Source organism: Protopterus annectens, chromosome 1.part0, assembly GCF_019279795.1.
Source record: "Protopterus annectens isolate FY-2018-M chromosome 1.part0, PAN1.0, whole genome shotgun sequence".
NCBI lineage: Eukaryota > Metazoa > Chordata > Ceratodontiformes > Protopteridae > Protopterus > Protopterus annectens.
Window position 1 is genome coordinate 454427064 of NC_056725.1, and position 26916 is coordinate 454453979.

At 40.9% G+C, this 26916-nt stretch overlaps 1 protein-coding gene across 1 annotated transcript in view; it reads left to right on the forward strand.

Moving 5' to 3' along the window:
- The window catches only part of POLH (DNA polymerase eta), a 650423-nt gene that overhangs the window by 398417 nt on the left and 225090 nt on the right, over nucleotides 1-26916 (forward strand). The window contains exon 7 of the mRNA XM_044060378.1: nucleotides 11665-11788. Coding sequence (XP_043916313.1) covers nucleotides 11665-11788 — 124 coding nt within the window. The remainder of the gene's footprint in view (nucleotides 1-11664; nucleotides 11789-26916) is intronic.

The following is a 26916-nucleotide window of genomic DNA, read 5'->3' on the forward strand; positions in this document are numbered from 1 at the left end:
TCCACACTGGTTTTAAAGATTGCTAGGAAAGTACTCTGCTTGATAAGTATGGGTAGCCTGTTACAGAAATGGGTTATATGTTGGGTTAGGTATCTCATGCTATCTGGTCTTGTTGATGTGATAGTGTAGGTTTGTATCTTAGAGTGGATGTTTGAACTTCTTCACCTAAATAGAATAAGTGATAAAGCAAAGAGTGTTGGATCATTCATATGCAAAGCTAAGCAGAGATCACCCCTCAGGAGTCTGTATTGCACTAAGTAGAGCAACACAGATTGTATTCTGATAGATTATCTAAAGATACTTAGACCCAAGATCATTTTTTTAAGGAAACTCTGTGGTCTGTCAAGCTGGTTTAGGTTTCATTAGGATTCATTATATTCAACGGTGGACCTTGTAAGCAATGAAAAAGTAGGATTATAACTTCTTTGAACCTTGAGGAGATACCACAAAGGATAAGTTATGAAAGTAGAAGGATTTTCTAACCACCCCAGAGACATGGTCAAAGGAGAGTCTATCAACATGTGTACCCAAGTCCCTGATGACTATGTCAAATTTATGTGGAATGTGTTCTGTATGGTAAACACTAATGTGAGATTTACCAAAGTAAACTGTGCTGTATTTCTTGGTGTTGAGTAAGTCTGTGGTTGGTGCACCAAGCATTTGTTTGGCTCAGCCCTTGCTGGAAGATTTGAGTATCAGAATAAGATTTGATGACCATCCCCAGTTTGCAATCATCAGCAAAACTGGTTATCCAGAGTCCCTTAATATTGCCTTTTATGTCACAGAAATGTTTACAAAAGAGGAGTGGACCCAGGACGGAGTCTTGTGGGACATCACTAGTGACATTTATTTCTCCAGAGCATATACCCCCCAACCTTAATGGTATGGGTTCTGCCAGACAGCCAATTTCCAATCCATTGAACAGTGCTCATAGGTTCATAGGTTGTTACTAGGCTAATGACCACTAGGGCCTTTAAAAGCCTAGGGTGCACCCCAAACCCACTTTGATCCCTAATATCATGAGTACCTGTATGGGAGCATGTTAGTAGAAAGACAACTAAGAGATTTTTTTTGAGGGGGCGTGTTAGGATAATACTTTTCTTATTGATAGCCTCTGTCATCAGGGGCATGGGGATCAGACGAAGATAAATTTACAATTTCCCATCCAGTTGTCAAGGTTTTGTTTGAATAGGGTAAGGGATGAACTCTGTTTTACATGGATGGGTAGCCTATAACATAGGGTGGCATTTCTTTGTTAAATGTATCTGTCTTTCCAACATGTTCTGTTTATGCCACAAGCAAAGTTCATATCCCTGGATCCACTGTTTCTGGTGCTGTTTGTTTTGCCCGTGTGCAACAGATCCATCAGATCTGGGTCTGAGGAAGCCCTGTAAGCCAGGCAAAGATCCTCTCTCAGTAGCCTTTAGGAGACTAAATACAGAGACAGGACCTTTAGGCGATCAGTGTAGAATAAGGGTATTCATGCCCTAAATTCTCCTAGTGAGAAACCTTTATGGACATTCCATCTGTTGTAAGTGTCTGGTTAGGTACATGCCAAAGGGGGAATTGTACTCATTGATGGGTCTGATAAAGGCCAAGTAGAGTGGTACTATAACTTCCTTGGACCTGGATGTCATACCCTTACTTCTAAGTTGGGTGACATAGAATAATTTTCTTATTATGTTATCTATGTGTTGGTCAAAGGCCAGATTACTGTCTAAGTATGTTTCCATATCCCTTATTACTGGGTCAACTCTTAGGGGTGTTTTATTGATGGAGTCATTAACTTGGGTTGACAGTTTCCAAAATGGTATTATAATGCATTTTTTGGCATTGAATTTTAGGCCATGGCTTTGTCAGTCATTTGTCTGTGTTAAACCCTCTTCCAGGATTTTGATGTCTTGGGGGGGGGAGCCTATTATTGTTCCCAATTTACAGTCATCTGTGAACTTAGTGAGCCAGAGACCTTGAACTTTAGCCTTGATTTCTGACAAGTAGATGCCAAACAAGAGTGTGCCCAACATGGAGCCCTGGCGTACTCTGTTGGTAACCATTTTCTTGGTGGAGGTAGTCTTACTGAACTGGACTACTTGGGTCCTGTCTGTGAAGTGAGCAGGCAATCCAGCAAGTTATGTAAGGATTTATGCCTAGCTCAGTGATCTTGTCCACAGTGCCTGAGTGGGGTATTACATTGAATGCCTTGGCAAGGACAAGGTATGCAGTATGCACTGCTTTACCCTCGTCCATTTCCTTGCTGGCCCTCTCATAGAAGTCTAGCAAGTCAAGTAGGTATAACTTCAATTAACAATGTGGCTCTTAATCAGACCATTCATCTGCCAACTTTCTTCCCCAATCCACAGAACAAGGGTGAGCGGATTCTGCATTCATTGGATGTACACAGACAACTTAGGTTGCCAATGTCCTTGTTTATCATTTCCATTATAATTCATTCCACGGCTTTGCATGTTAGGCCCATTTGTCTGATAGGTCTGTACTTTCCTCGGTCGGTTGATGGTATGCCCTTGTGGAGGGGGAATGATTGCTGCGGTCATCCATTCATTTGAAATTTAACCTGTTTTGAGGCTGTAGTGGAAGAGTGTCTCAAGTGGGTCCTGATAGGTCATGTTTTCAAGAGGTAACCAGAGATGTTGTTGGGACACACAGAAGCAGTGTTCTTGTCTTTAGCGAGTGCTCCAAGCACATGGTCCCTGCTAATAGTTACGGAAAGTATATTGTAGGGGATTTCAACCAGAGGAGTTGGGGGTGATGTTTAATCTGAATTTATCAGCCAGTAGATTTGCTTTGTCACCCTGATCATTGTCGGTGTTACCATTTACCACCAGTTTGGCACACTGCTGTGTGTTATCTTTAAGGTACCACACACAGCAGAAGAAGGCCTTGTGATTGTCCTTAGCTTGTGAGGTTATCCTGAATGAATAGCTGGCCTTGTTGGACTTAATTAGACCTCTTAGTTTCTTGTTTAGTTGTATAAGAGAGTACTTGTCTTTAATGGAGTTACTCTTCCTGATTTTGGCCATGAGTTTTTTTTTCTTTTATTATATGCTCTGTTTAGGTGAGGATTCTGCCACTAGTGTTTGTTTTTAGTGTTTATTTTGGTTTTATTTCTGATAGTTACAGCAGCCTCTATGCAGCCATTCACATGTTTGAATAGAGATTCTTCATAGGTAACTGTGGCTTTGAGGTTATGGTAATCCTTAAATTTTTACAGTGTCACTTAATAGGGGGTTTGCCTTAAAATAAGGTGTTTGTGTTAAAGCCAAGAAGCATTGTGCCTGTGAGTTTGAGGCAATGCAAGATGTTCTTTGTGTTTCACTGTTGCAATTATTACATTTGGGTAATCTGCTGGCAGGTTGCCCTCAGTCGGCCTGATTAACAAAGTCTTGGATTCTGCGTCGGTTGCTGTCCCTTCTTCCATGACGTCAGGTCGTCAGGGGGTATAAAACATACAGCCAATGCCATTACATAAGTCTTTCTTGATACATGGTGCCCGAAGCAAAAGCAGTTTGCAAGTGCCGGTCGGCCGACTCCTGAAATTTTCATTTTCGAGTTTCAGAACCGAAGTCTTCAACTAAAAGCTAAGTACCCCGTTGGGGAAACTTTTTCTTGCTCCTTACCGATGTCAGTAAAAGTTAATAATTGCATTACTTGTCAGAAGCAAATACCTCATAAGGATTTTCATTTGTACTGTATTCCTTGGCTAGGCCCTGACTACAATGTGCCTTGTTGTCGGTTTTGTGCTAAATTTAATCAACGCACGATTAAACGTCGGTATATTTTTGCTTCTGAATATTTTGGCTCAAGATTTAACTATCCAGAAATGTCATCGGTTAGCAATCCGACTACCGGAATACCTAAAAAACGCAAAGAAAAAGACAGAGACAGACCGTCGAGGTCCAAAACCGACAACGCTTCTCCTAAGCCAGTCACTGGTGCTCAGTGAGGCGCTTTTGCAGCCCCTGATACCCACTACTTCTGATTCGTAGGCCTCTAGTGAGACCTATTTGGAGTCTGGTATGCCGGGAGATGCTTCAGTTATGGAACCCGCAGATGTCTCCGCTGTGCAGGCACCGGCTTCTGAGGGTGTTTTCAGGTCTACAGATTTGTATATTAGACCGACGCCATCTTCAAAACTAGGGCCAAAATCTTAATTTGTCTAAAAAACTGACGCCTGGGCCACATGTGCAGGCCCCTATGCCTAAAAAACAAATGATCAAAATGGCTGAAGATTTAATTACTCTGATCAGGGGTAGCCAACCCCCTCCTTCTAAGAGGCCTAGACAAGACGTTGATTATGAATCTTCTGAACAGGATTCTCTTTCTTCTGACTCTTCTAATGAACAGGATTTGTCTATTCCTACTTATGAGGACTCTGATGCAGAGGATTCCATCCCTTCTGCCTCTCCCCCTGAGGATTTTTCTTTTGGGGAAACTTTACTTGCCTTAAGGGAACATTTCCACTGTAAAAGTCAGGATTTCTCTGAATCTAAAAAGAGACTTAGGGATTTTCTTCTACTTCCTCAGCATAGGCCTTTGGCTATACCTCCTGTTCTAGACATTGTTGGTGATGTATTTTCAGAATCTAGTATGACTCCTGATTCTCTGCCTCTGGCTCCTTGTAAGCCAGACAGATACTACAGGGTTCCTGACTCCCACAAATTCCTTTTCAAAAACCCTATTGCTGATCCTGAAACCATTTCTCAGGGTCCCAAGGGCATTAAGGTCTCTACTGCCAAAAATCCTACCCCTTCTGATAGAGACTCCAGGGCACTGGATAGATGGGGTAAGAAGGTTTACACATCTGCAACCTTAGCAGTCGGGGCTTTAAACTGTCAATTTCATATGCTTAAATATCAGCAGCATATCATGGGACTACTTAAACAGAAAATTATGTTAATCTCTGACTGTGTGGAAAATAAAGAATTGCAGGATTTATTGCATTCAGCTGAACAAGTTGGAAAACATACTTTGCAATGTGGTTTTGATTCCTTGGAGGCCTCTTGCAGGGCTGCTGTAACTGGATCTGTGCTAAGAAGGCATGCTTGGCTCAAAGAGCAAACTCTGCCTGACCATGTTAAAGCAAAATTGTTGGATGCTTCTTTACAACAGGACCGTCTCTTTGGTAATAAGGCTGAAGAAGTGTTAAAAAGATGGAAGATGAAGCTAAATCTATGCAAACTGTGAAAGATTTCTTACAAGTGCAACCTCCAAGATTTAGTAGGTACTGGCCTACTAAGAACTGGTCCTTTCCAGTCCCCTCGAGAGCCGCTCAAGTCAAATCAAGACATTCCAAAGGCTCCAGGTTTCAGTCACAAGGAACTTTTAGAACAAAACAATGGGGTGCTTCCACCTCCAAATCTGTAGGCAACAAGATACCTTCCTATGGTAAGCAGTCTCAATGACGTCCTTCTACAATCACCAAGCACTTACCTCTTAGCCGCCCCTTTGGGGGGAAAACTAGCACTTCATGCACAGAACTGGCAACTTATTACCCAGGACAAATGGGTTTTAAATATAGTATCCCAGGGATACAGATTTCACTTCCACACGTTGCCAATCCCAAACAGATGGCCAGATCTGCCCCCAAATCAGTGGGCAGAGGCCCAGAAACAAGTTCTGTCCCTCATGAACATAGGGGCTATTCAACCAGTACCAGAAGAGGAAAAGGGACAAGTTTTCTATTCCAGACTTTTCCTAGTTCCCAGAAAAGACAAATCATGGCATCCAGTTCTGGACTTATCCACTCTAAACACATTTCTGGACATTCCAAAATTCAAGATGCTGACTCTTCAACAGTTACTACCTATGCTAGGCAAAGATGCCTGGTTGGTAACTCTAGACTTAAAAGAGGCTTACCTGCATATCCCAATCAGGGAATCTTGCAGAAGATACCGCCGCTTCAAAGCAAGCTACTTGCATTACCAGTTCTCTGCACTGCCCTTTGGCTTATCTACTGCGCCCAGGGTCTTCACAAAGTGTCTGGCACCAGTAATTGCATTTTGCATGCAAAGAAATATTCAAATATATCCATACCTGGATGATTGTCTAATTCAGGCACAAAACAAGGACATTCTTCTAAAGCATCTGGCATTTGTAAAAAGGGTTCTAACTTGTGTAGGGTGCACCATAAACGAAAATAAATCACAATTGGTACCCTCTCAAAAAATGAAATTCCGGGGTGTAAGCTTGAATGCAACTGCCCAGATAAACTTACCTTAAGCCAGAAAAGCAAATTCATTTGATGACTTACTTCAAACAGGTCGCCACAAAAACCCAGCTATCTGCAAGACAAATTATGCAGGCCTTGGGGTTCATGGCCACCTGCATTCTTTTAATTCCATATACAAGACTGCATATGAAGAAACTTCAGTGGTACTTAAGTTTATGGAGTCAACATTGTCACAGCCTGGAAGCAATGATTCCTATTATACCTTGCCTGCAACTAGAGTTTCTATGGTGGGGAAGAGGCCTGCCACCAAAACAAGGGACTACCATTCACTCCACCCTCTGCCACCAGACTCTAACAACAGATGCATCATACTATGCTTGGGGGGCTCATCTGGCAGGGAAGTGCATTCAGGGCAAATGGAGCCCAAATCAAATGCACCTACATATCAGTCAGAAAGAGATACTAGCTGTATAGAATGCTCTGACAGCCTTCAAGGACTGCCTTCATCCAGGACAACTAATGATAAAGACAGACAACACCACAGTTATGTGGTACATAAACAAGCAGGGGGGTACACATTCCTACCCCCTTTGCAGACTAGCCATGGCATTGTGGAACACGACCTTGACCTATCAAGTGCAACTACAAGCTCAATTCCTGCCAGGAAAGCTAAATACTCTCGCAGACGAACTAAGCAGAAATCTGATGAACCCACACAAATGGAAATTGGAACCACAAGTTTTCAACATGTTGACACGCAAATGGGGGAATGCAGATATAGATCTTTTTGCCTCACCCCAGAACTATCAGTTGGACAAATTCTGCACAAGAATTCATCACAAAAAAGCTTGAAAAGTGGATGCTCTGTCATTCAGCTGGAAAAAACTATCAGTCTATGTCTCTTCCCCCTCTGCCTCTGCTCTCCAAAGTTCTACTAAAAGTCAAACAGGACAAACCAAAAATGATTCTGATTGCTCCAGACTGGCCACGCCAACACTGGTACCCACTCCTGTGCAATGTGTCGCACCTTCCTCTGTGGCACCTGCCTCAGACACCTTACCTACTGTCTCAGCAGAACTACCAAATTCTGCACACTCAGCTGCAAACTTTGAATCTTGCAGCATGGCTAATCAACTAATTTCACCCCTGGCATCCCTCAGGAAACCAGTGATGGATGCCATTTTGTAGGCTAGAAGGCCTAGTACTAGAAAATCTTATGCTGACAAATGGAAAAGATTCTGTGCCTGGAACCAGTCACAGGGAATAAGCACAGCAATGCCCAATATTCCTCAGATTCTACAATACTAAACTGAGATGCTTCACAAGGGCCTATCTTTTTCCTCTATAAAAATCCATGCCTCTGCCATTTCATCTCATTACAACACAGAACCTCCCCTCTTCTCTCATCCTCTGCTAAAGCAGTATCTCAGAGGGGCTAAAAATTTAAGACCTCCCAGGAGAGCACCAACTCCTGCATGGGACCTCAATTTTGTTTTGGAAAAACTCACTCTACCTCCTTCTGAGCCACCTGCTACTGCAGACCTAAAATTTCTCTCATGGAAAACAGCTTTCCTTTTAGCAGTCACTTCAGCTAGAAGGATTTCAGAATTACAGGCTGTTATGGCAGTGGAGCCTTTCATTATTTTTTATCCAGACAGGGTGGCTCTCAGGACCAATTCATCTTTCATGCCTAAGGTGGTATATCCAGTGTGGCTCTTAATCTGACCATTTATCTGCCAACTTTCTTCCCCAATCCACAGAACAAGGGTTTGTGGATTCCACATTCATTGGATGTACACAGACAACTTAGATTCTACTCAAACAGGACAAAATCTCTAAGAAAATGTGAGCAACTATTGGTGGCATTTGTTGCAGGGGCAGAGGGAAAAGCTATTTCAAAGGAGACTATTTCCAAATGGATAAGCCATTGTATTCATTTCTGCTATATGCACCATGGTAAACCTATCCCCAAGGGGATCAGGTCTCATTCCACCAGGGCTGCATCTACTTCTGCAGCCTTTCTCAGAGGGTTCCTACCAGAGACATTCTAGAAGCTGCTACCTGGAGCTCAGTTCATACATTCACCAAACATTACCATTTACCTCTGTTCTCTAAATCCAGAGCTGGCTTTGCCACTGCTGTCCTGCAGGGCCTTATAGCTGCTCCTAATGCTGTATAAATCCATCCTCCCAACCATAGCTTTGGGATTCTACCCAAATGTAATGACTGCAACAGTGAAACACGAAGAACATAGTACAGTTGTGTACACTTACCATAAATGTAGATGTTTGAGTGTATTCACTGTTGCAGTCCTGGTTACCCACCCTCCAGGCCTTTTTTTCTCTTACTATACCTCTCCTTTCTTTTACTATGCTTAAAAGCCTTTTTGGGTGTATTTGCTTTTGTTTGGAGGTATTTTTTTTGTGTTTTAAACTTATATATTTATATATATATATATATATATATATATATATATATATATATATATATATATATTGCTCCCCATTGGGGGACACCTGACATCTGGGACAAGAAAAACTGATGTAATGGTGTCGGCTGCATGTTTTATACCCCTGACGACCTGACGTCATGGAAGAAGGGACAGCAACCAACACAGGACCCAAGACTTTGTTAATCAGGCCGACTGAGGGCAACCTGCCAGCAGATTACCCAAATGTAATGGTTGCAACAGTGAATACACACGAACATCTACATTTATGGTAAGTGTACACGACTGTACTTTTCCCATTCTATAGAGGGGCAAAATCACCCATGAATAGGGTGTTTGTTTGGATGGTGAGTGCCTCTAGTAGGTTTTGGTAAGAGTCACGAGAATCTAGAGGCATAGATGCTAAACTGTAGCCATGATATGGTGAGGGACCTTATCTATGGTGACTTGCATGTGGATGAGCTCCGTGGTATTATCCTGTTTAACCAACCTGGAGGTATGATAATTGCTACGTAGAGAGAGACTTCTATCTTTGGTCTCAAGTCTGTTCTGTTGTTGGTCTAAATGTGTGGAAGGCACTGTAGCCTTGTACTGTCAGAGTACATTCTACAGCTTTAAACCAAGCCTCAGTCACAGCACAGACATCTACGTTCTACAGAGTAAGGAGGGCTTGAAAGGGTGTGGAGTTATTTGGTTTAGACTCCCAGCATTGAGCAGTAACACCTTAACATTACTTGGAGACTTTTTCACTATGTTGGTAGTTTTGTCTTTTAGGCATTGCCTAAAAAAGGCTCTAAGGATATGGATAACATTTTAGCCAATATCTGAAACCATAGGCAAGACTGGTGTAACCTATCCTTGGCAGAGCAACGTGGTCTGACAGTGTCGTCCCATGTTGACAAATATTGGATCACCCTGGAGTGACACCAGAAACTAAGCCAGCTTTTAAAATCAGTCATTTTACATTTGTAATATGGAATCATCCTTGGTGAAAGCAGAATGCTACTCAATGCAAAGATCGTACCAGTCTGTGACACATATACTGAGAGGTCCATTATGTCTCTTTTCATATAGTCCAGTGAAGTACATCTCAGGTCATTCACACTCACATGGACTGTAATATAATCATATTAGGACTGAGGGTGCAGTGACTTGAGAGCATGCATGGTATTGCAGGTCCTTGCTCCAGATAGGCAACTAGCCGTTATCTTCTCAGTGTCTAACCTGGAGAGTAGGACATCTTTCTGTCACACAATGGAGTCCCCAATGACAAGAGTATTATAATTGCTTGCCTTATGGGCTTTGCTTGTGGGGGACCATTGGGTATAGGCTTATGTGAGATGTTTCTTTTGGTGTGTGTTTTAGTGATTGCTGAAGAGGAATGTTAATGATAGGTAGCTTTGGAGGTCTTTGAATTTGGGAAGGTTTCTTTCAAGTTCCTCAGCATAACGCAATGTGTGTGTATGTGATAAATACATATGTATAGGTAAATATGTGTGAGGTATGTAGGGTATGTAGTGTGTGTGTGTATTCAATTCACCTTATTATAGATTGTGCCTGCCAAGTAGAAGTAAGTTGTATTTCTAAGCATACATACTGTTTTGTTTTAATTTCATTAATGGTTAACTGATTGTCTGAGAAGATGAGACAATTGGTACATTTCCTTTAGGATGCCCAAGTCTACCAAGCTGGCCACAGAGAGATTGTATGGTTCATTGACAGTACATGCTCTTGACAGACTTACAGGCCCTGTAGTGTGTGTTAACCACGTGGCTGCTATTCTCTAGTTAGATCATTAAAGTCCAGCATAGTTACCAGCTATAGCAACCGGAAGTCTTTTTATAAATTCAGAATAATTTTTTGAATGAAGGTGGGTCAGATGTAGAGTTTGTGGAATAAAACCTACCGTTGCTATAGAGATTGTGGAATAAAAGCTGCTATTGCTGCCACTTTATTTGCCTGTGTCACTTAAATATTAACTATAAACAGACAGGAATATTTGAAGCCGGGACAGCCAATTGGGTGCTGCTGCTGTAAGGGGTGTTTCTCATTACTCCCAAGGTGCACTTCTTAATTATTGTGCAGGGTGTCAAGTCCCCCTTTAATATCACTTTGTCTTTATCCACATCCTATAAACAAGATAAACAGCAGTATGATTATGATTCACTGAATAACTGGTTTCTTTTAAACTGCCAGTTAACTGCAGGTGCTATTGGTTATACTACATCACCTGTAAAAAGTGAGAAGGAGCGAGACAAATAGAAAGTGGATTGAGTTGTCAAGTAGAACTTGATTTTTTTTTTGGCATAATGAGAGTGCCAGCCAAAATGGGCATGTAGTAAAATGGATTAGACCCGACAAGTCTAGAGGTGAGATGGGCATTATACAGAGCTCTTATTGTTCTAGCATTGCTGGCAAACAAGAAGTACTTCTAATGTAGCTGCTTTGTATTACTTTTTACAAGTATAACAATGACTGTAGTTGTGCTAATCCCACTGTTGACAGAAATGTGTACTATGACACAGATATCTTTTTTCCATCATTTTCATGAGAGAAAAAGCAATAGACAGTCATTTCTCAACTGTCCCTAGTTTTCAGGGATGTCCCTGATTTTCACTCAACTTTTAGCTGTGTCCCTCTTAATCCCTACTATAACTGGTGACTTTTGGAGAAAAGGTGGTGAATTACACTTAATAAATAATGACCATAATTAAAGTTACAGACTTTTTTTTACTTTAGAAAATGTGTATTAATTCACATTCCGTTATTCTCAGTTTCAAGTTAATAGTATTAGTGTTTTAAAAGTGGCCCTCATTGTCCCTAGTTATTTCTGGATTTCTCCCTGATTCTATTGAGATTTGTCCCTGATTGGATGAGAGCTATGGAGTAATTTCAGATGCAATTTTAGTTTTCAGCTGCAAGTTTTTTAAAGAGGAATTCAAAATTCCTGTTCAGTCTTTAATCTCTAGTTTGTGTAGCTTATTGTGTAACTTTTCAGTGAAACCCTTTTTCTTGTTTGTTTTTGCAGACCATGGTTGTATGCTCTGTGCAGAGGAATAGAGAATGAACCAGTTAAACCTAGACAGTTGCCCAAATCCATTGGCTGCAGCAAACATTTTCCAGGAAGAAGTGGACTAGCAACACGTGAACAGGTGAGTCTATATTGTCACTTTTAGACAGTTCTACTGACTGCACACTTTTCCTTCATTCTTACCTGTTTCCCACAGTCTGCCTTGAAAGGGTAAGCTAAAAAAAATTAGAAATCGTATTAAGAAGGGTGAGAATAAATATTTGTTTTAGCCTTTGATGTTTTTCGTATTGATTACTGTTGCAAGCATGAAAGTAGGGAAATTCCCTTTAGGTGATGTCCAAAATCTAGCAGGACTTCCTGAGTTCTGAACCCTTCCCTCTTTGCAGTCTGGGCTGGCTTATCCTTCCCAGGAGCATCAGCATATTCTTTGTATAAGAAGGCGGCAGCTTGCTCCATATTCAGTTCTGTGACACATTGTAGTGACAAAATCTTTTCTCTATACTTGTTTGGCTCAGAATTTCCAGAGCAGAACAGAAAAGTGCCTTTTTGGAGAAATCTTTTTTATTTTTTTTTTTTTTTACAGTTGGTATTTGTATGCATGTGTACATGTGTGTGTGTTCTATTGTGGGTGTAGTAAGTCATAGGTTTAGTCCCAGGTGGGTATGCTTTCCTCTGAAAAAGAATCTATGCGTGCATGTGGGCATCATATTTCCTTCCCAGTGTCTTTTCTGTTTGTGGTCTTCTCAGGAAGTGTCTACATGTGTTATTTGTGCAGACTTTTTATTAAGAAAATCAGGGAAAGAAGTGAAAAGGTTCTTCAGGTGCATCTTTCCCAAAATAAGTTGGAAACCCTTTCCTGGAAGGCTGCTGGATCTGATGACTCACCCGAAGGGTGCAGTTCTGCTGAGGTATTTGTTCAGCCTATTCATGGCAAGACCTCTGGCATTGCCCATTTAGAATTCAGCCAGTAGCAGGTCCTCCAGGTGTGAAGTAGTTAACCTGCTGCCAGTCCTGATGTCATACGTCAGGGGAGGAGAATGTCCCCATTATCCTAATTACAGAAGATGGCTGAATCTGTGTTCTAGAAGATTAAAACTCTGCTGCTAGTTTGAGGTACAGAGTAGGAGCCTTCGGTCATGTTGAGGACCTAGACAGCTAAGAACTGAACATTCATATTTTTACCATCTTTGCTAACATCAGTAATGCAACTTCATGGTGCCTTTTTGGACCTGCCCCTCAAACCAAACTGTCCTTGTCAACTGGAATAAATGAGTCCATGACCATTTTCCTTTTTTCCAAACTGCTCAGCTTTGACCAGAATAGCCATCCACCTCATTGGTTGCTCCACCTCAAAAGCAGCAGCAACCCTATCCTGAGGGATAGTTAGACTTCTCTGAAGCAGAGAGGAGAATGAGGTAGCTTACAGATCTCATGTGTTTTTCTCCTTCGTTTGCAAATTAGATGAGGAGAGCACCTTGTCTTCTGGTCCTGCTCCTCTAGAGGACATCCCGTTTGAAGAGGCCATATCTTTGATAAGGGATCACTTCAAATAGAAAGATATGGTGGTCTCAGACAACCAAAAATGGATATATAGACTTTTCGAGCCTGGACAGTTCTTAGCCTCATGCTGTTCCTCCAGTTTTTAAGGCAGTTGTCGATGCCTTTAATACAGCATCCTTGGATCTAGACTCAGCTCTCAACCCTGGGAAACCTGACTTGTTTGATAGAGTCCAAGATTCTTTCAAGTTCTTGTACAGACATCCAGTGGCATGTCCTGCAGTGGTGTCTTTAGGTAATACCAGGGTGTCAAAGGTGGTTCCTCCGAAAAACACTCTTCCCAAGTACTGAGAGAATGGAGACTTAGCCTCTGTGTTAGAAGTTCTATGCTGTAGCTGTCTTCAGAGACATTATTTATCAAATGTGTATGATTTAAGAAATTCTCCAGTAGATGATGGCTTTAACTGAGAACTCCCAGAAAGACCTGAAAAAATCTGCACAGACAGCCATGCAGGTTGGCAAACATGCCACTAAATGTCTTTATGATGCTATAGATTAATCAAAGGCTGCTGTCAGTAATCAGGAGATCCACTTGGCTGAAGGTGCAGCCTGTACCAGATAAGATGCAAATCCTGAGTGCTTGAGTGGATAAACAGTTGCTTTTTTGACACCTGCTCAAGAGATACTTAAGAAACTGGAGAATAGAAAAACTATGAAGCCTGTGAAAAGGCTGTTCCATTCACTGATTCTCGAGTATGACAGGAAGTATCCATATGAAATTTGGCCTTTTTACCAACACCAAACCAAAGGGAAGTAGGCAGAGACAAAGCCTTTCAGAAGCATAAATGGGAAAGTCAAAAAAGGGAGTCTGCAGTTAACAGCACTAGAATTCAGACTGGATCAGCAGTGGCTACCTAACACTCTGTGCCCTCCCAAACTCTACCAAAATCACATCCCATATTTTAGTCTGACATCCTTGCTGGACTCTTTCCAGAATTTGGAACATCTGCCTTTTTTGGAAGTCTATAGAAAGCAATTGCAAGAGGCATGTGGATATTACAGAAGGTACCCCAGGGACACAGGCTGTTCATATTTGTCACAAAATTCAGAGTGCTACCACCCATGCAGAATTGCTGCAGTTAACAGTCAAATGAGAAAGTGCCAAGGAAGTGGAGGGCAGGGAATTTTTACTCAAGACATTTGTTAGTGCTAAGAAAAGTGGGTGGGGTGGATTTGGAGGTTTTTCCTTGATCTATCAAGGCTAAACAAACTTCTAAAAGTTACAAAATTTGGAATGCTTACCTTACATGCCCTCCTTTTCCCCAAGACCTTTATGGTGACCCCCGGATCCAAAGGATGCATACGTACTTGTAGCTATTCACATGGGCCCCAGGCCATTTTTAAAATGCAGTGCATTGGGATCTCACATCCAGCTTACTTGCTTTATCCTTTGAGTTACCTACTGTGTCAAGAGTGTTCACAGAATACAAGAAAAAGAAAAATGATCTGGTTCCACACAGCAGTGAAAATCAATATGTCCTTTATTGTAGTAAAGTAAGCGCTTTCTCTGAATAACATTCGCTTCATCAGTCCAACAAAGATAGAATAACAGTTACATTTTCAAACACTAAAACATCCAATCAAAAATCAGATGAAATGTGCATCGTAGCTAAAAGTCATGTGATAAAATACATCTGTAGAATATATAGATCTTTAAAAAATTAAATAAAAATAGACTAGATGAACAATGTGTACTTAAAAATGGTAACGAATACAATAGTAAAAAATAATAATAAAAGATGGACTATTGAAATATATATGATAAAATATTAAAAGAGAAATCAATGCTTTAATGGCCGTGCTTTAAGGAAGGGTTTCAGGGAAACTCTGTTGTTTAAACCAGGAGGTTTATCAGCTTGAAAGCGCAAAATCCATTTCTGTTAACTAGATTCTTTTCTATTATTTGTCACTTCCTCTCTTGGTACTGTGCAGAATCTCTAGTACCATAATACTAAATTTATGTTCTTTACCCTCTTTAGCTACATGTAGTGATAGTGCGCAGGTTTCTTTAACATTCCTGATATCCCTAAGGTGTTCAAGTATTCTATCCTTAAACACCCTGTTCGTTTTCCCCATGTAAAATGAGAAGCAGGTAGTACAATAGCAAAAATAGACAACATTTTTTATTCGACAGTCTGCATAAAAAGCAGCATCTATCTTAAAACCCAAAATGGGATGTGTGAAATGATTACCAATGTGTATATGTGTACAGGTCATACAATTCCTACACATATATATACCAAGTCTATCAGATATTATAGTTGATTTAGTATTAAAGGATCAATAACAAAGCTGACTCTTAAGTGATCTATTATTTCTAAAAGCAAAATCTGGCTGTGTGCCAATGACCCCATTCAACTCATGTACAGTAAACAGAATATCCCAATTCTTTTTAATAATATCACATGCTACATGCACATTGCTGGCAAATGTTAATGGCATCCTTAGTTTATTCCTAGAGGTATCAGTGGAAGCGTCACTTAAGAAAATATTGCCGGTATTATCCCTGTTGTTAATAGTGGGGAGGGGGGGAAAGTATGTTTGGCACTTGTGCCGCCATCCTTCTGCTATTTGAGAGTCAATATGTTTACTGCTATAGCCTCTTTCTAAAAATTCTTGTTTAAGTGTTTGTAATGCAACAATGCGACTATCAGCATCATTAAAAAGTCTCATAGTTCGAAATATCTGTCCTTTCAACACATTAAATTGCGTATGATTCGGATGCATACTGCCATAGTGTAGAACATTATTCTTTCTAACAGTTTTCTTATACAAAGTAGTAGACACAGTGGATAAATTATTTTTAGTAATTTTAACATCCAAAAACTCTACTTCTTAATATTCTGATAAAGAAGTAGAGTTAGCTTGTAGTAGCAGCACTCCCATACCTTTGGGAAAACATTTGTCTCCCTGTTTAATTTCTCCAAATCTTTTGGATTTCTAATACCATGACAGGAATGTACCCTATTAATAAGTCAAAGTATGATTAAAGTTTGTGACATTAGTATTGTTTTGATCTTTTATGTTAACCAAAAGTGCTCATTGCAGCACCTGCATTGTGCCCAGAAGTGAGTCCTTCTGCATTTCATATGGAGGTACATGTATCTGTAGCATATCTGTATATGACTGCAAATTCTTTTTCATGAGATCCATTGCACCTACTACTATTGGAGCTGTGTGAGTATCCTTCCAATTTGCCCTTATTTCTGCCTGCAAAGCCTATTATTTTATAACTTTGTGTCTCTTTGTATGTAAGACGCTAATCACTGAGTGCAGCAATTTCAATGATCAGTGCTACTTTTGTCTTCTTTTCATGGACTACTGTATCTGTTTTTCTCTCATCTGTTATTTGAAATGTTGGTAATGGGTGATCCTTTGCTATATAAAATTCATCATTCTCTATGGTGCTTTGTGGCTTATGTTTCCAATGCTTCTCCGCTAGTACAGTATTGTAATCTTTGAACAATCTTCAGTGCAGCAGTCTTGCCACATTATTTATGCCTTCAGTGTACAGGCCCTCTGCCATTAGTGTATCATACCCAGCAAAAAGATGTGCGGGGTGTTTGTTCTGTTTTACAGAACCTGCATTTGCCTGTTTCTTCCACCTGCTCAATGGACTTGTACACATTGGTTTACATAGTCCACTGTCCTGGGCCACCAATATTAACCTTTTATCTTTTGATTTAAATTTGCCTCTCCTTAACCATTCCTGCATTAGATCCTGATTGACACGAGGTTGCTCCAGGAGTTTGCTGTGCTTTCAACTATATGCATTTTCCACATTTCTTGCCATCTCATCTGATCCTTCATCTTATATTCTTTATTTTGTTTTTTGGCACATTCACTTGCTACTTGATATTTTTTCTACTTCTGGTTTGATTTCCATTCCCACTTGACACCAATATGCTTCTGCTAAACTAAGCAGGGAAGTCATCTTAGATTTGTTCTCATGTTTTAAAAATTTCACTATGTTTGGATCTTGTGAGGTCAGCATGATGGCAGATCTGTACATGTAATCAATTTTGAGGAGGCCCTTACCTCCTTCAGAATGGGGAATATATAATTTTGGTATACAATGACTTTTTGTAAATCATTTCATAGGCATGAAGCATATTTCTTGTTTTCTTTTCCTTCTGATCAAGTATCTTTTGGGGCTAGTCAATCACCCCAAAACTGTAAGTTAGTACAGGAAGAATACACTGGTTTATAGTTTGGACTTTGTTCCTAGATGTCAGGGCTGTTTCCAATATTAGTTTAGTCTTCTGAAACCTTCCTTACTAAGTTTTATTCACATTTGTCCATGTTTTCTTGTTGATTCTGCATCAGTTCCCAGATATTTATACACTCCCTCCTGCTCAAGTTCTTTTATATCACATTCCTGTCCCAGGCTGATATTTTCCTGGTGCTGCAGCTTTTGTACTTTAAAGGTTGCTTTTGCACATTTATCAAGACCAAATAACATTCTTATATCATATTTGAAAGTTTTGACCACTTGCATTTGTGCTTTCAGTTCCTCGTCTGATGTAGTTTTAAGTCATCCACAAAAAGGAGATGAGAAATCTTTTCACATTGTTGTTTTCTGGGAGTCAAATTGTAGCATGACCTAATCTGTTAAGTAGACAAATTAGTGGATTAACGACAAGACAAAAGATTAATGTAGAGTGTGTCTTATAAGATTGTAAGCACTCTTGAATGAATGTGGGATGCTGTCAGATGCTTTTGTTGTAGTCTATACATGACATATTTAGATTCTTCCCATTTTTACAATTCTCCAGTATGATTTTATTTAACAACGAATGATGCTTTGCTCCATATGACTTTGTTTTGTTACCGTTTTGTTCTGTTGCCATGGTTGATATTTCTTCTAAATGACTATAAACTCTGTCGGCATCAATTCCAGTGTATAGTTTATACATTGTCGGAAGGCAAGTTATTGGTCTATAGTTTTTAGGATACCTTGCTGGTTCACTCTTAAGGACGAATATTATTTTCCTCTTGTTAACCAGGTTGGTGTCTTTTTGGGGTGATCATATAAATAGTTCTTACTCATGGTTAAATCTTTATGTAAAGATGTTAATACTTTTAGCCAGAATTTATGTACTGCATCTGGGCCTGGGGTTTTCCAGTTAGCTTTTCTTAATTTAGTTTGCTTTCCATTTCATATCCCGTACATTTGAACTTCTTATTCCTTGTTTTACTTCTTCTATCTGTTCAGGATCTTTGTTATGATCCACTGGATCTTCATAGATATTTCTCCAAAAATGTGTTGATTTCTTCGTTTTTAGTGGTGGTCCTATTCCTTTTGCATTGTTTCCTAATTCTCTATCAAACTTGTTGGGGTTATCAATAAATTGCTTGTTTTGTACTTTTCCTTTATATTTATCTGCATATCTTCTACGATTTTTCTGCCTATGCTGATATCTTTAGTTTATTTTTTAAATAGTGTAAGAGATCAGGTGGTGTCTGATGATACATGCGTTGCTTTTATCACATCTGTCTTTAGTCGATGTCCTTCAAGGATGCATCTGCAGTCATAACATATGGGTTGTCCTGCCTCAGGCAGCCCTTCGGTCGGCCGGATTCCAAAGTCTGGGTCTGGCCTTGGCTGATGTCGCACTTTCCCCGACGTCAGAGCGTCTGGGGTATAAAAGCATCAGCCGATGCCATCTTCCTCAGTCTTTCTTGCCGCGCGGTGCCGAAGCAGAAGCTGTCGCAAGTGCCGGTCGGCCAGCTCCTTTGATTCAGCTACCGAAGACTTCAAAAGCTAAGTACCCGTTGGGGACTCTTTCTTGCCTCAGCCGATGTCAGATAAAGTAAATAATTGTTTAACTTGTGGGAAACAAATACCTCATAAGGATTTCCACTCTTACTGTCTCCCTTGCTTAGGCCCAGACCACGGCGTCTCAGCCTGCTCTGCCTGTGCTTCCTTCAACCGACGGACTCTTAGGCGTCGGTCGGAGTTTGCTGAGGAATATTTTGGGGCTAACTTTTGCATATAATGCCGTCGGAGACTCCGACTTCACATGTAGTTAAAAAGCGGAAGGACAAGGACCGACACCGCGCCCGTGGTTTCGGCTGAAACCTCAGTCAGGCCTACCGCGAGTGTCTCGGTTTTGGCTGAAACCGAGTCCTCGGTGCTTCCTGTTACCGAAACCTTACAACCGACTACCTTGGCCTTGGAGGCCCCGGCTGAGTCGGTTACTGATCTTCCTTCTGAAACTACTGCCCAGGAAATGTCTGACACCATACCGTTAGACAAGTCCACTCCTGCACGTGGTGCAGCCAGGCCCCCTGCATCCATGTCCATTAAGGCTTTCTCTAGGGCTAAAGCTGCAAAACTTGCCAAAGCTTTGCCTCCTAAGTCTACCTCTCAGAGGCCTTCTACCAGCACTCAAATTCTCAGCCTAGCAGAGGACCTTATCTCCTTAATTAGAGGTTCTCAACCTCACCCAGACATGGGGCTCTCTTCCACCTCCAGACAAAAGGCCTAGGGTTGAGCCCTCTGACCCCCACTCTTCAGATGAGTCTACGGTTGAATCTGTGTTGTCAGAGCACCAGCAGGAGGCTTATTCACCTTATGAGGATTCTGATGCTGAAGAATCCATTCCTTCTGCCTCTCCTCCTGAAGAGTTTTCCTTTGGTGAGACACTGCATTCCATGAGAGAGCATTTCCAATGGCAGGGCCAGGAATTTTCTGATTCCAGAAAAAGATTAAGAACCTTTTTACATTTACCTCAGCATAGGCCTTTGGCTATACCTCCTGTTTTGAATGTTATTGATGATGTGTACTCTGATGCTAGTACAGCCCCTGATTCTCTCCCTCCAGCTCCTGCCATACCTGATAGGTACTACAGGGTTCTGGATTCTCATTTTCACCTGTACAAGGCCCATGCTGCAGACCCAGAAACCATTTCTCAGGGCTCTAAAGGGGTTGCAGCTGCCACTGCTAAAATCCTTTACCTTCTGAAAGGAATCTAGAGCTTTAGAGATGGGGTAAAAAGTTTATACTTCTGCAACTCTTTCTATGAGGGCATTAAATTGTCAATTCCATATGATTCAGTACCAAGAGTATTTGTTAGATGAATTGTATAAGAAACTTTCTTCCTCTGAGCCCCTTGACCGTAAATCTCTTCAGGATCTGGTACATAACTCACAGCAGGTTAGCAACCATTTTCTGCAATGTGGCTATGATGCACTGGAAGCTTCATGTAGGTCAGCAATGACAGGGGCAGTTATACGAAGGCATGCCTCGTTGAAGGAACAAGCTCTACCGGACCATGTTAAAACTAAGCTCTTGGATGCTCCAATGGAAAAACAAAAATTATTTGGTTCCACGGCCCAGGAGGTCTTAAAGAAGTTTGAAGAAAAGGCAAAATCTGTGCAAACAGTCAAGGATTTTCTGCAGGTACAACCACCGAGATTCAGCAGAAGTTGGCCTAGTAAGAATTGGTCCTTTCCAGACTCCGACAGATCACAGAGAGGCAGGAACAGGTGTACCAGGGGTAGGGGGCAAGCTAGAGGCCACTACAGAGGCCGTCAGTGGCAGCCACCCAATCAGAGAGGTAGTGCAGCTACAGCAACAACAACTGCTACAACAGGACAAACACAATGACTTATTTCTGACTCTGCCGACCAGGGCTCAATTAGAAGCACCATTGGGCGGAAAGCTTTCTTTATTTTCAGAAAATTGGCATTACATTACAAGGGACTCATGGACACTACAAATAATAGACAAAGGATACAGGTTCCATTTCCACACATTGCCAAAAAGACAAGGAATGCCAGACCTGCCACCAAATCAGAGGGCGGAGGCTTTGAAGCAAATCACCAAATTACTACAAATGAAAGCCATAGAAAAGGTTCCATCTATCAGAACAAGGCCAAGGATTTTATTCAAGGCTATTCCTTGTTCCAAGAAAAGAAAATCAATGGAGGCCTATTCTCGATCTGTCCGCACTGAACACTTACCTCATTGTGCCGAAATTCAAGATGCTGACCCTACAGCAGCTTCTTCCCATGCTGGGCAAGGAGTCTTGGCTGGTGACTCTAGATCTCAAGGAGGCATACCTGCATGTCCCCATTCAACAAAGTTGCAGAAGACACCTCAGATTTCTTGCAGGATCAGAGCATTATCAATTCTCAGCATTGCCCTTTGGCTTATCTACTGCGTCCAGAGTGTTCACGAAATGCCTGGCATCAGTAATTGCACACTGCAGACTTCAGGGGATTCAAATCTACCCATATCTGAACGACTGCCTGATACAAGCGGACAGCAAGACAAAGTTGTTAAAGAACTTGGACTATGCCATCCAGCTACTACAGGCCTTGGGATACACAGTCAACATCCAAAAATCAAGACTGGTGCCATCCCAAAGGATAACCTTCTTGGGTGCAGATCTGGATACAACCACCCAAATGGCCTTTCTCACAGAAGAAAAACAGAAACAACTTTCAGATTACTTCAAGAATCTGACAAGACAAACTCGGCTAACTGCAAGGAAAATCCTGCAGGCCCTGGGTTTCATGGCATCCTGCATAATACTAATCCCACAAGCCAGACTACATATGAGAAGATTGCAATGGTACCTAAGGGGTGTATGGACTCAGCACAGTCACAGCTTAGAAACTCTGATTCCAATCATACCTTGCCTTCAGAAGGAATTCCTGTGGTGGGCTCTAGCCTGCCAGACCAGCCGAGGGTTGCCCTTCTTGAAACCAAAAACAAACCAAACCATCACCACGAACGCTTCGGACCGAGGTTGGGGAGCACACATGGAGGACAAATGTATCCAAGGGCTATGGTCTCAAGGGCAGCTGCCAAATGCACATAAACCAAAAGGAAATGCTGGCAGTGATACATGCAATCGAGGCTTTCAAACCTTTCCTTCAACAAGGCCACCTGCTAATAAGGACAGACAACACCACAGTTATGTGGTACATAAACAAGCAAGGAGGCACGCATTCCTACCCTCTATGCAAACTGGCTATGAATCTATGGGATCTTTGTTTGAAACACAATATACAACTACAGGCCCAGTTCGTGCCAGGGAAGGACAATACTCTGGCAGACAGCTGAAGCAGAACTACCATGGATGCACACGAATGGATGCTGCACCCAGACATCATCTTACTCATAACACAGGCATGGGGAAGGCCCGAGATAGATCTGTTCGCCTCACCCCACAATCATCAACTGAAGAAATTTTGCACAAGGACATACCATCCACAAGCATGGAAGGTGGACTCTCTCTCATTCAGCTGGAAAGCCCGAAAAGTCTATGCTTTCCCACCAATCCCATTAATGTCCAAGGTTTTACTGAAGATCAGGGCAGACCAGCCAAAAGTGATTCTGATAGCTCCAGACTGGCCAAGGCAGCATTGGTACCCACTGCTGAAGAGCTTATCACAGACGAAACCGTGGCCTCTCCCATTATGGCCTCTTCTTCTGACGCAGAACAATTACAAGACCCTGCATCCCAACCTAAAGACCTTGCAGCTAACTGCCTGGAGAATACCATGACTCCTTCCCAGGACAGCTTATCCCAGAGGGTAAAGGACATTATTATGGAAGCTCGCCGCCCTTCCACAAGGAAGGCATACTCAGCAAAATGGAAAAGATGTCTCAGTTGGAACACAACAAAAGGCCTTGATGTGACAGTGATGAACATGTCACATATACTGGAATACTTAGCAGAATTGTTCCCACAATGGCCTGTCTTATTCTTCCATTAAAATACATGCCTCAGCAATTTCAGCAGAATACAATGTAAATCCTCCTGTCTTTTCGCATCCTCTCTTAAGACAATTTCTCAGAGGAATCAAAAACATCAATCCTCCAAGGAGACCACCTTTACCTACGTGGGACCTTAACTTTGTGCTGGAAAAACTGACACTTCCTCCATTTGAACCAGCAGCATCGGCAGATCCACAGTTTCTATCCTGGAAAACTGCATTCCTTCTGGCCATAACTTCAGCAAGAAGAGTATCTGAGTTACAAGCTTTAATGGCAGTGCAGCCATTTCTTATTTTTCATCAGGACAGAGTCTCATTAAGAACCAATCCAACCTTTATGCCAAAGGTGGTATCTAGAGTATCCTTGAACCAAGCAATTAATTTGCCTACATTCTTCCCAAATCCACAAAATAAAGGGGAGAAACTTCTGCACACTCTGGATATCCACAGACAATTACGCTACTATTTGGACAGAACTAAAAGTTACAGAAAGACTGACCAACTGTTTGTAGCATATGCTGCTGGGACACAAGGAAAAGCAATTTCCAAACAGACAATCTCAAAATGGATAGGAAATTGCATTCGCTTTTGCTACTCCTTTCATGGAAAGACTGTTCCTGTGAATATTAGGCCTCATTCCACGAGAGCCACAGCCACCACTACAGCCTTCCTAAGAGGGGTGGCTACCAAGGACATTTTAGAAGCTGCTACATGGAGCTCCGTGCATACTTTTGCCAAGCATTGCAATTTACCCTTATACTCCAGATCCAGAGCAGGCTTTGCTACTGCAGTCCTGCAGGGTCTCTTAACTACACCATCATTTTCTTAGTACCTCCACCCCCAGATTGGCTATGATATTCTACCCATATGTTATGACTGCAGATGCATCCTTGAAGGACATAGTACAGTTTTGTACCTACCATAAATGTAGATGTCCGATAGGTATGCATCTGCAGTCAGGTTTACCCTCCCACCTTCCCCTCTGTGGTATTCCTGGGGGAATTTGTTATGGTGTATTTGTTTGTATCAATATATTTATATATATGTATATATTTTTGCATTATGCTTGCAATTTTTTGGCATTTTCTCCAAATTTAGCCTTCATAGAGGGCACCTGGCATCTGGGGCAAGAAAAACTGAGGAAGATGGCGTCGGCTGATGCTTTTATACCCCAGACGTTCTGACGTCGGGGAAAGTGCGACATCAGCCGAGGCCAGACCCAGACTTTGGAATCTGGCCGACCGAAGGGCTGCCTGAGGCAGGACAACCCATTTGTAAGGACTGCAGATGTATACCTATCGGACATCTACATCTATGGTAGGTACAAAACTGTACTTTTTGTACTTTTCCTTTATATTTATCTGCATATCTTCTACGATTTTTCTGCCTATGCTGATATCTTTAGTTTATTATTTGCAATAGTGTACAAGAGATCCAGGTGTGTTCTGATACTGTGCGTTGCTTTTATCACATCTGTCTTTGAGTATTTTTGTGGATCTGCTCCCTCTTTTGTACTCTTCTAACAGTGAGACTTCTTGCCTTAATTGCTTTATAGTTTTCTGTATTCAATACTTCCTTGATGGTACTTGATTTCTCCTCCTCCTTTTCCTTACTGCCCTGTATTTTTGTGGTAAGACTTCATCCGTTATTAATTTAGCTGCACAGCAATATATCATATTTGCTTTTGTTATATCACATGAATTTCTGTGAACAGTCTTGATTACTTTGTTTGTTTTATCAAACTTCTAACTTTTTGGGTCTTAATTAACTTTCTGTCGCTTTTTTTCATTGCTCTTAATATGTCTATCCATCTCTATTAAATCAAGGAACTCTCCCATTAGATCATTTTCTTCTAAACTAAGGGCACATTCTTTGTTCTCTTTTTCCTGTGGGCATTGCACTGAAAGTTCCAGAACATCTTCCTGTGCCATATTCTCATCATCTTCATCTTGTGGCATCCGTTGATCTTTCATATGGGAAGTCACCGACCTATCACTCCACAACATTGACTGCGTCGGAGTTGCCACAGTTTCCTGTTCCTTCCCTTGCTGTGCAACTCCAGCTGAACTTTTGTAGTGATTTCCTACCAAAGACTCCAAAGCATCTTCATATGGCAACTGATCAGAGGCTTTTCTCTCCACTGGTTTCTCCTTAATTTGGGGAATCATTGTTCTGTCATGCTGTGATGTTATCAGTGTTAGATTTTCTACACTAAATCCTTCACTTCACCAGTAATCCATAACTTTGATTTCTATTTCTTTAACATCTCATTACTAATCCTCTTTTCTACTTTCCTCTTTTGTTTTCTCATATTTTGTATTGTAACATTTTCCATATACATCTGCCTGTGTTTCTCTTCAAATATCTTTGGTGTTGCTTTCTTATTGATTAATTTTGCTTTCTTCTTTGCATAAATATTGTACTATATGAGATCTCTCTTTCTTTCCCATGTCCATATTTCTTCTTCAGGTATTTCCTGCTCCTCCTGTTTCTCCTTCCTTTTGCAGCTCCATCTTGCTGTGACATAACCTGTGCTAGACTTGCTACACTAAATCCTTCCCTTTGGAGGTATTCCATAACTTCAGCTGCTATTTTTTTAACTTCTACTTTACTAATCCTCTGTTCCACATTCCCCCTTTGTGATCTAATGTTTGTATTGTGAAATTTTCCATATATGGGTGCCTTTGCCTCTATTACTCTTCCAATATCTTAGAAGCTGCTTTTTTTGCATTGATTAGTTTGGCTTTTTCCTTTGTATAAACATTGCACCATATCAGATTTCTTTTCCTTCCCCATATCTGCATTTCTTTTTTATATCTTTCAAAAATCTGTAGATTTTTTCTTTATATTTTCACACTTCCTCAGTTGCTTCTTTTTCCAAATGGCCCAAAGTTTCTTCGTCTATATAATGTTTTTCATGAATCTGTTGTATTAATGAATGAAAGTTTGCATTTGAAGCTTTTGACAATTTTTCTTGTGCAAGTATATTTTTTACTCTTAATCTTTTTGTATATCTTCTGTCTGGAAATTCTAGGCTTCTTGCATAATAGTAACAATTCATGATTTCTTTCTTAGCCTGAATCGTCTACTCTGTCATCTTCATGGCTCTTTTTTGGCCTGTCAGTTTTTGGGGACTACTACTTCTTTCTATAACAGGGGGCCATCCTCCACCGAGCCTGGCTTAACCCCATTGTAGGAATGTTTCTGTGTCTTGAGGATTCTACACTCTTGTTTTTTTAGTCCTAGCACCAATGTGCCTACCAGGAATGGGTAATTTTTGTTTATCCTCGGACCTGCAGACCCAGCTGTCTTTTTTTTTATTTTTTAACCAACTTCTGTCCTTGATATAAGCTGTATAAAATACAGTCTATATATCGATGTCATCTAGGTGAGATTTTGTAAAAACTGCTCCACCTCGTGAAGGTACTCACAAATAGTCAAAATATATAAAGCAGTACTACCAGGCTGAAGATAAGACAGCTTTATTAAAACAATAAATATAGCAGCATCAAATCATAAGCGCTTTCAGGTAGAATCCCGTCATCAGATGATAATTTTTAAAAACAAACATTGCATCTTATATAAAACAGCATAGTCAATCATATTCAATAATTTACCCTCCTTTTTGCTAAAGCATGTTTTAAAGGAACCACATCATTTAATCCTGGAGCTTTGTCAGCTCCTAGTCTTAATATCCATTGCATTTCCCTGTACTCAGTCTCATTTTTCACATTTCCCATTCTTTGACTTCTATTAACAACAGCTATAGCCATAAACACAAAATGCATGACCTTCATGTGTAGCTACATGTTTATGCTGGTTATGCAGACAAATTTGTAGAATACTTAAATGAAAACAAATGGGGGATACATTTCACACCACACAATTATGACTATAAAGAAATCACATTTTTAGACGTTCGCATTTTACGTTGATCACACACTTGAAACCGAAGTTTAC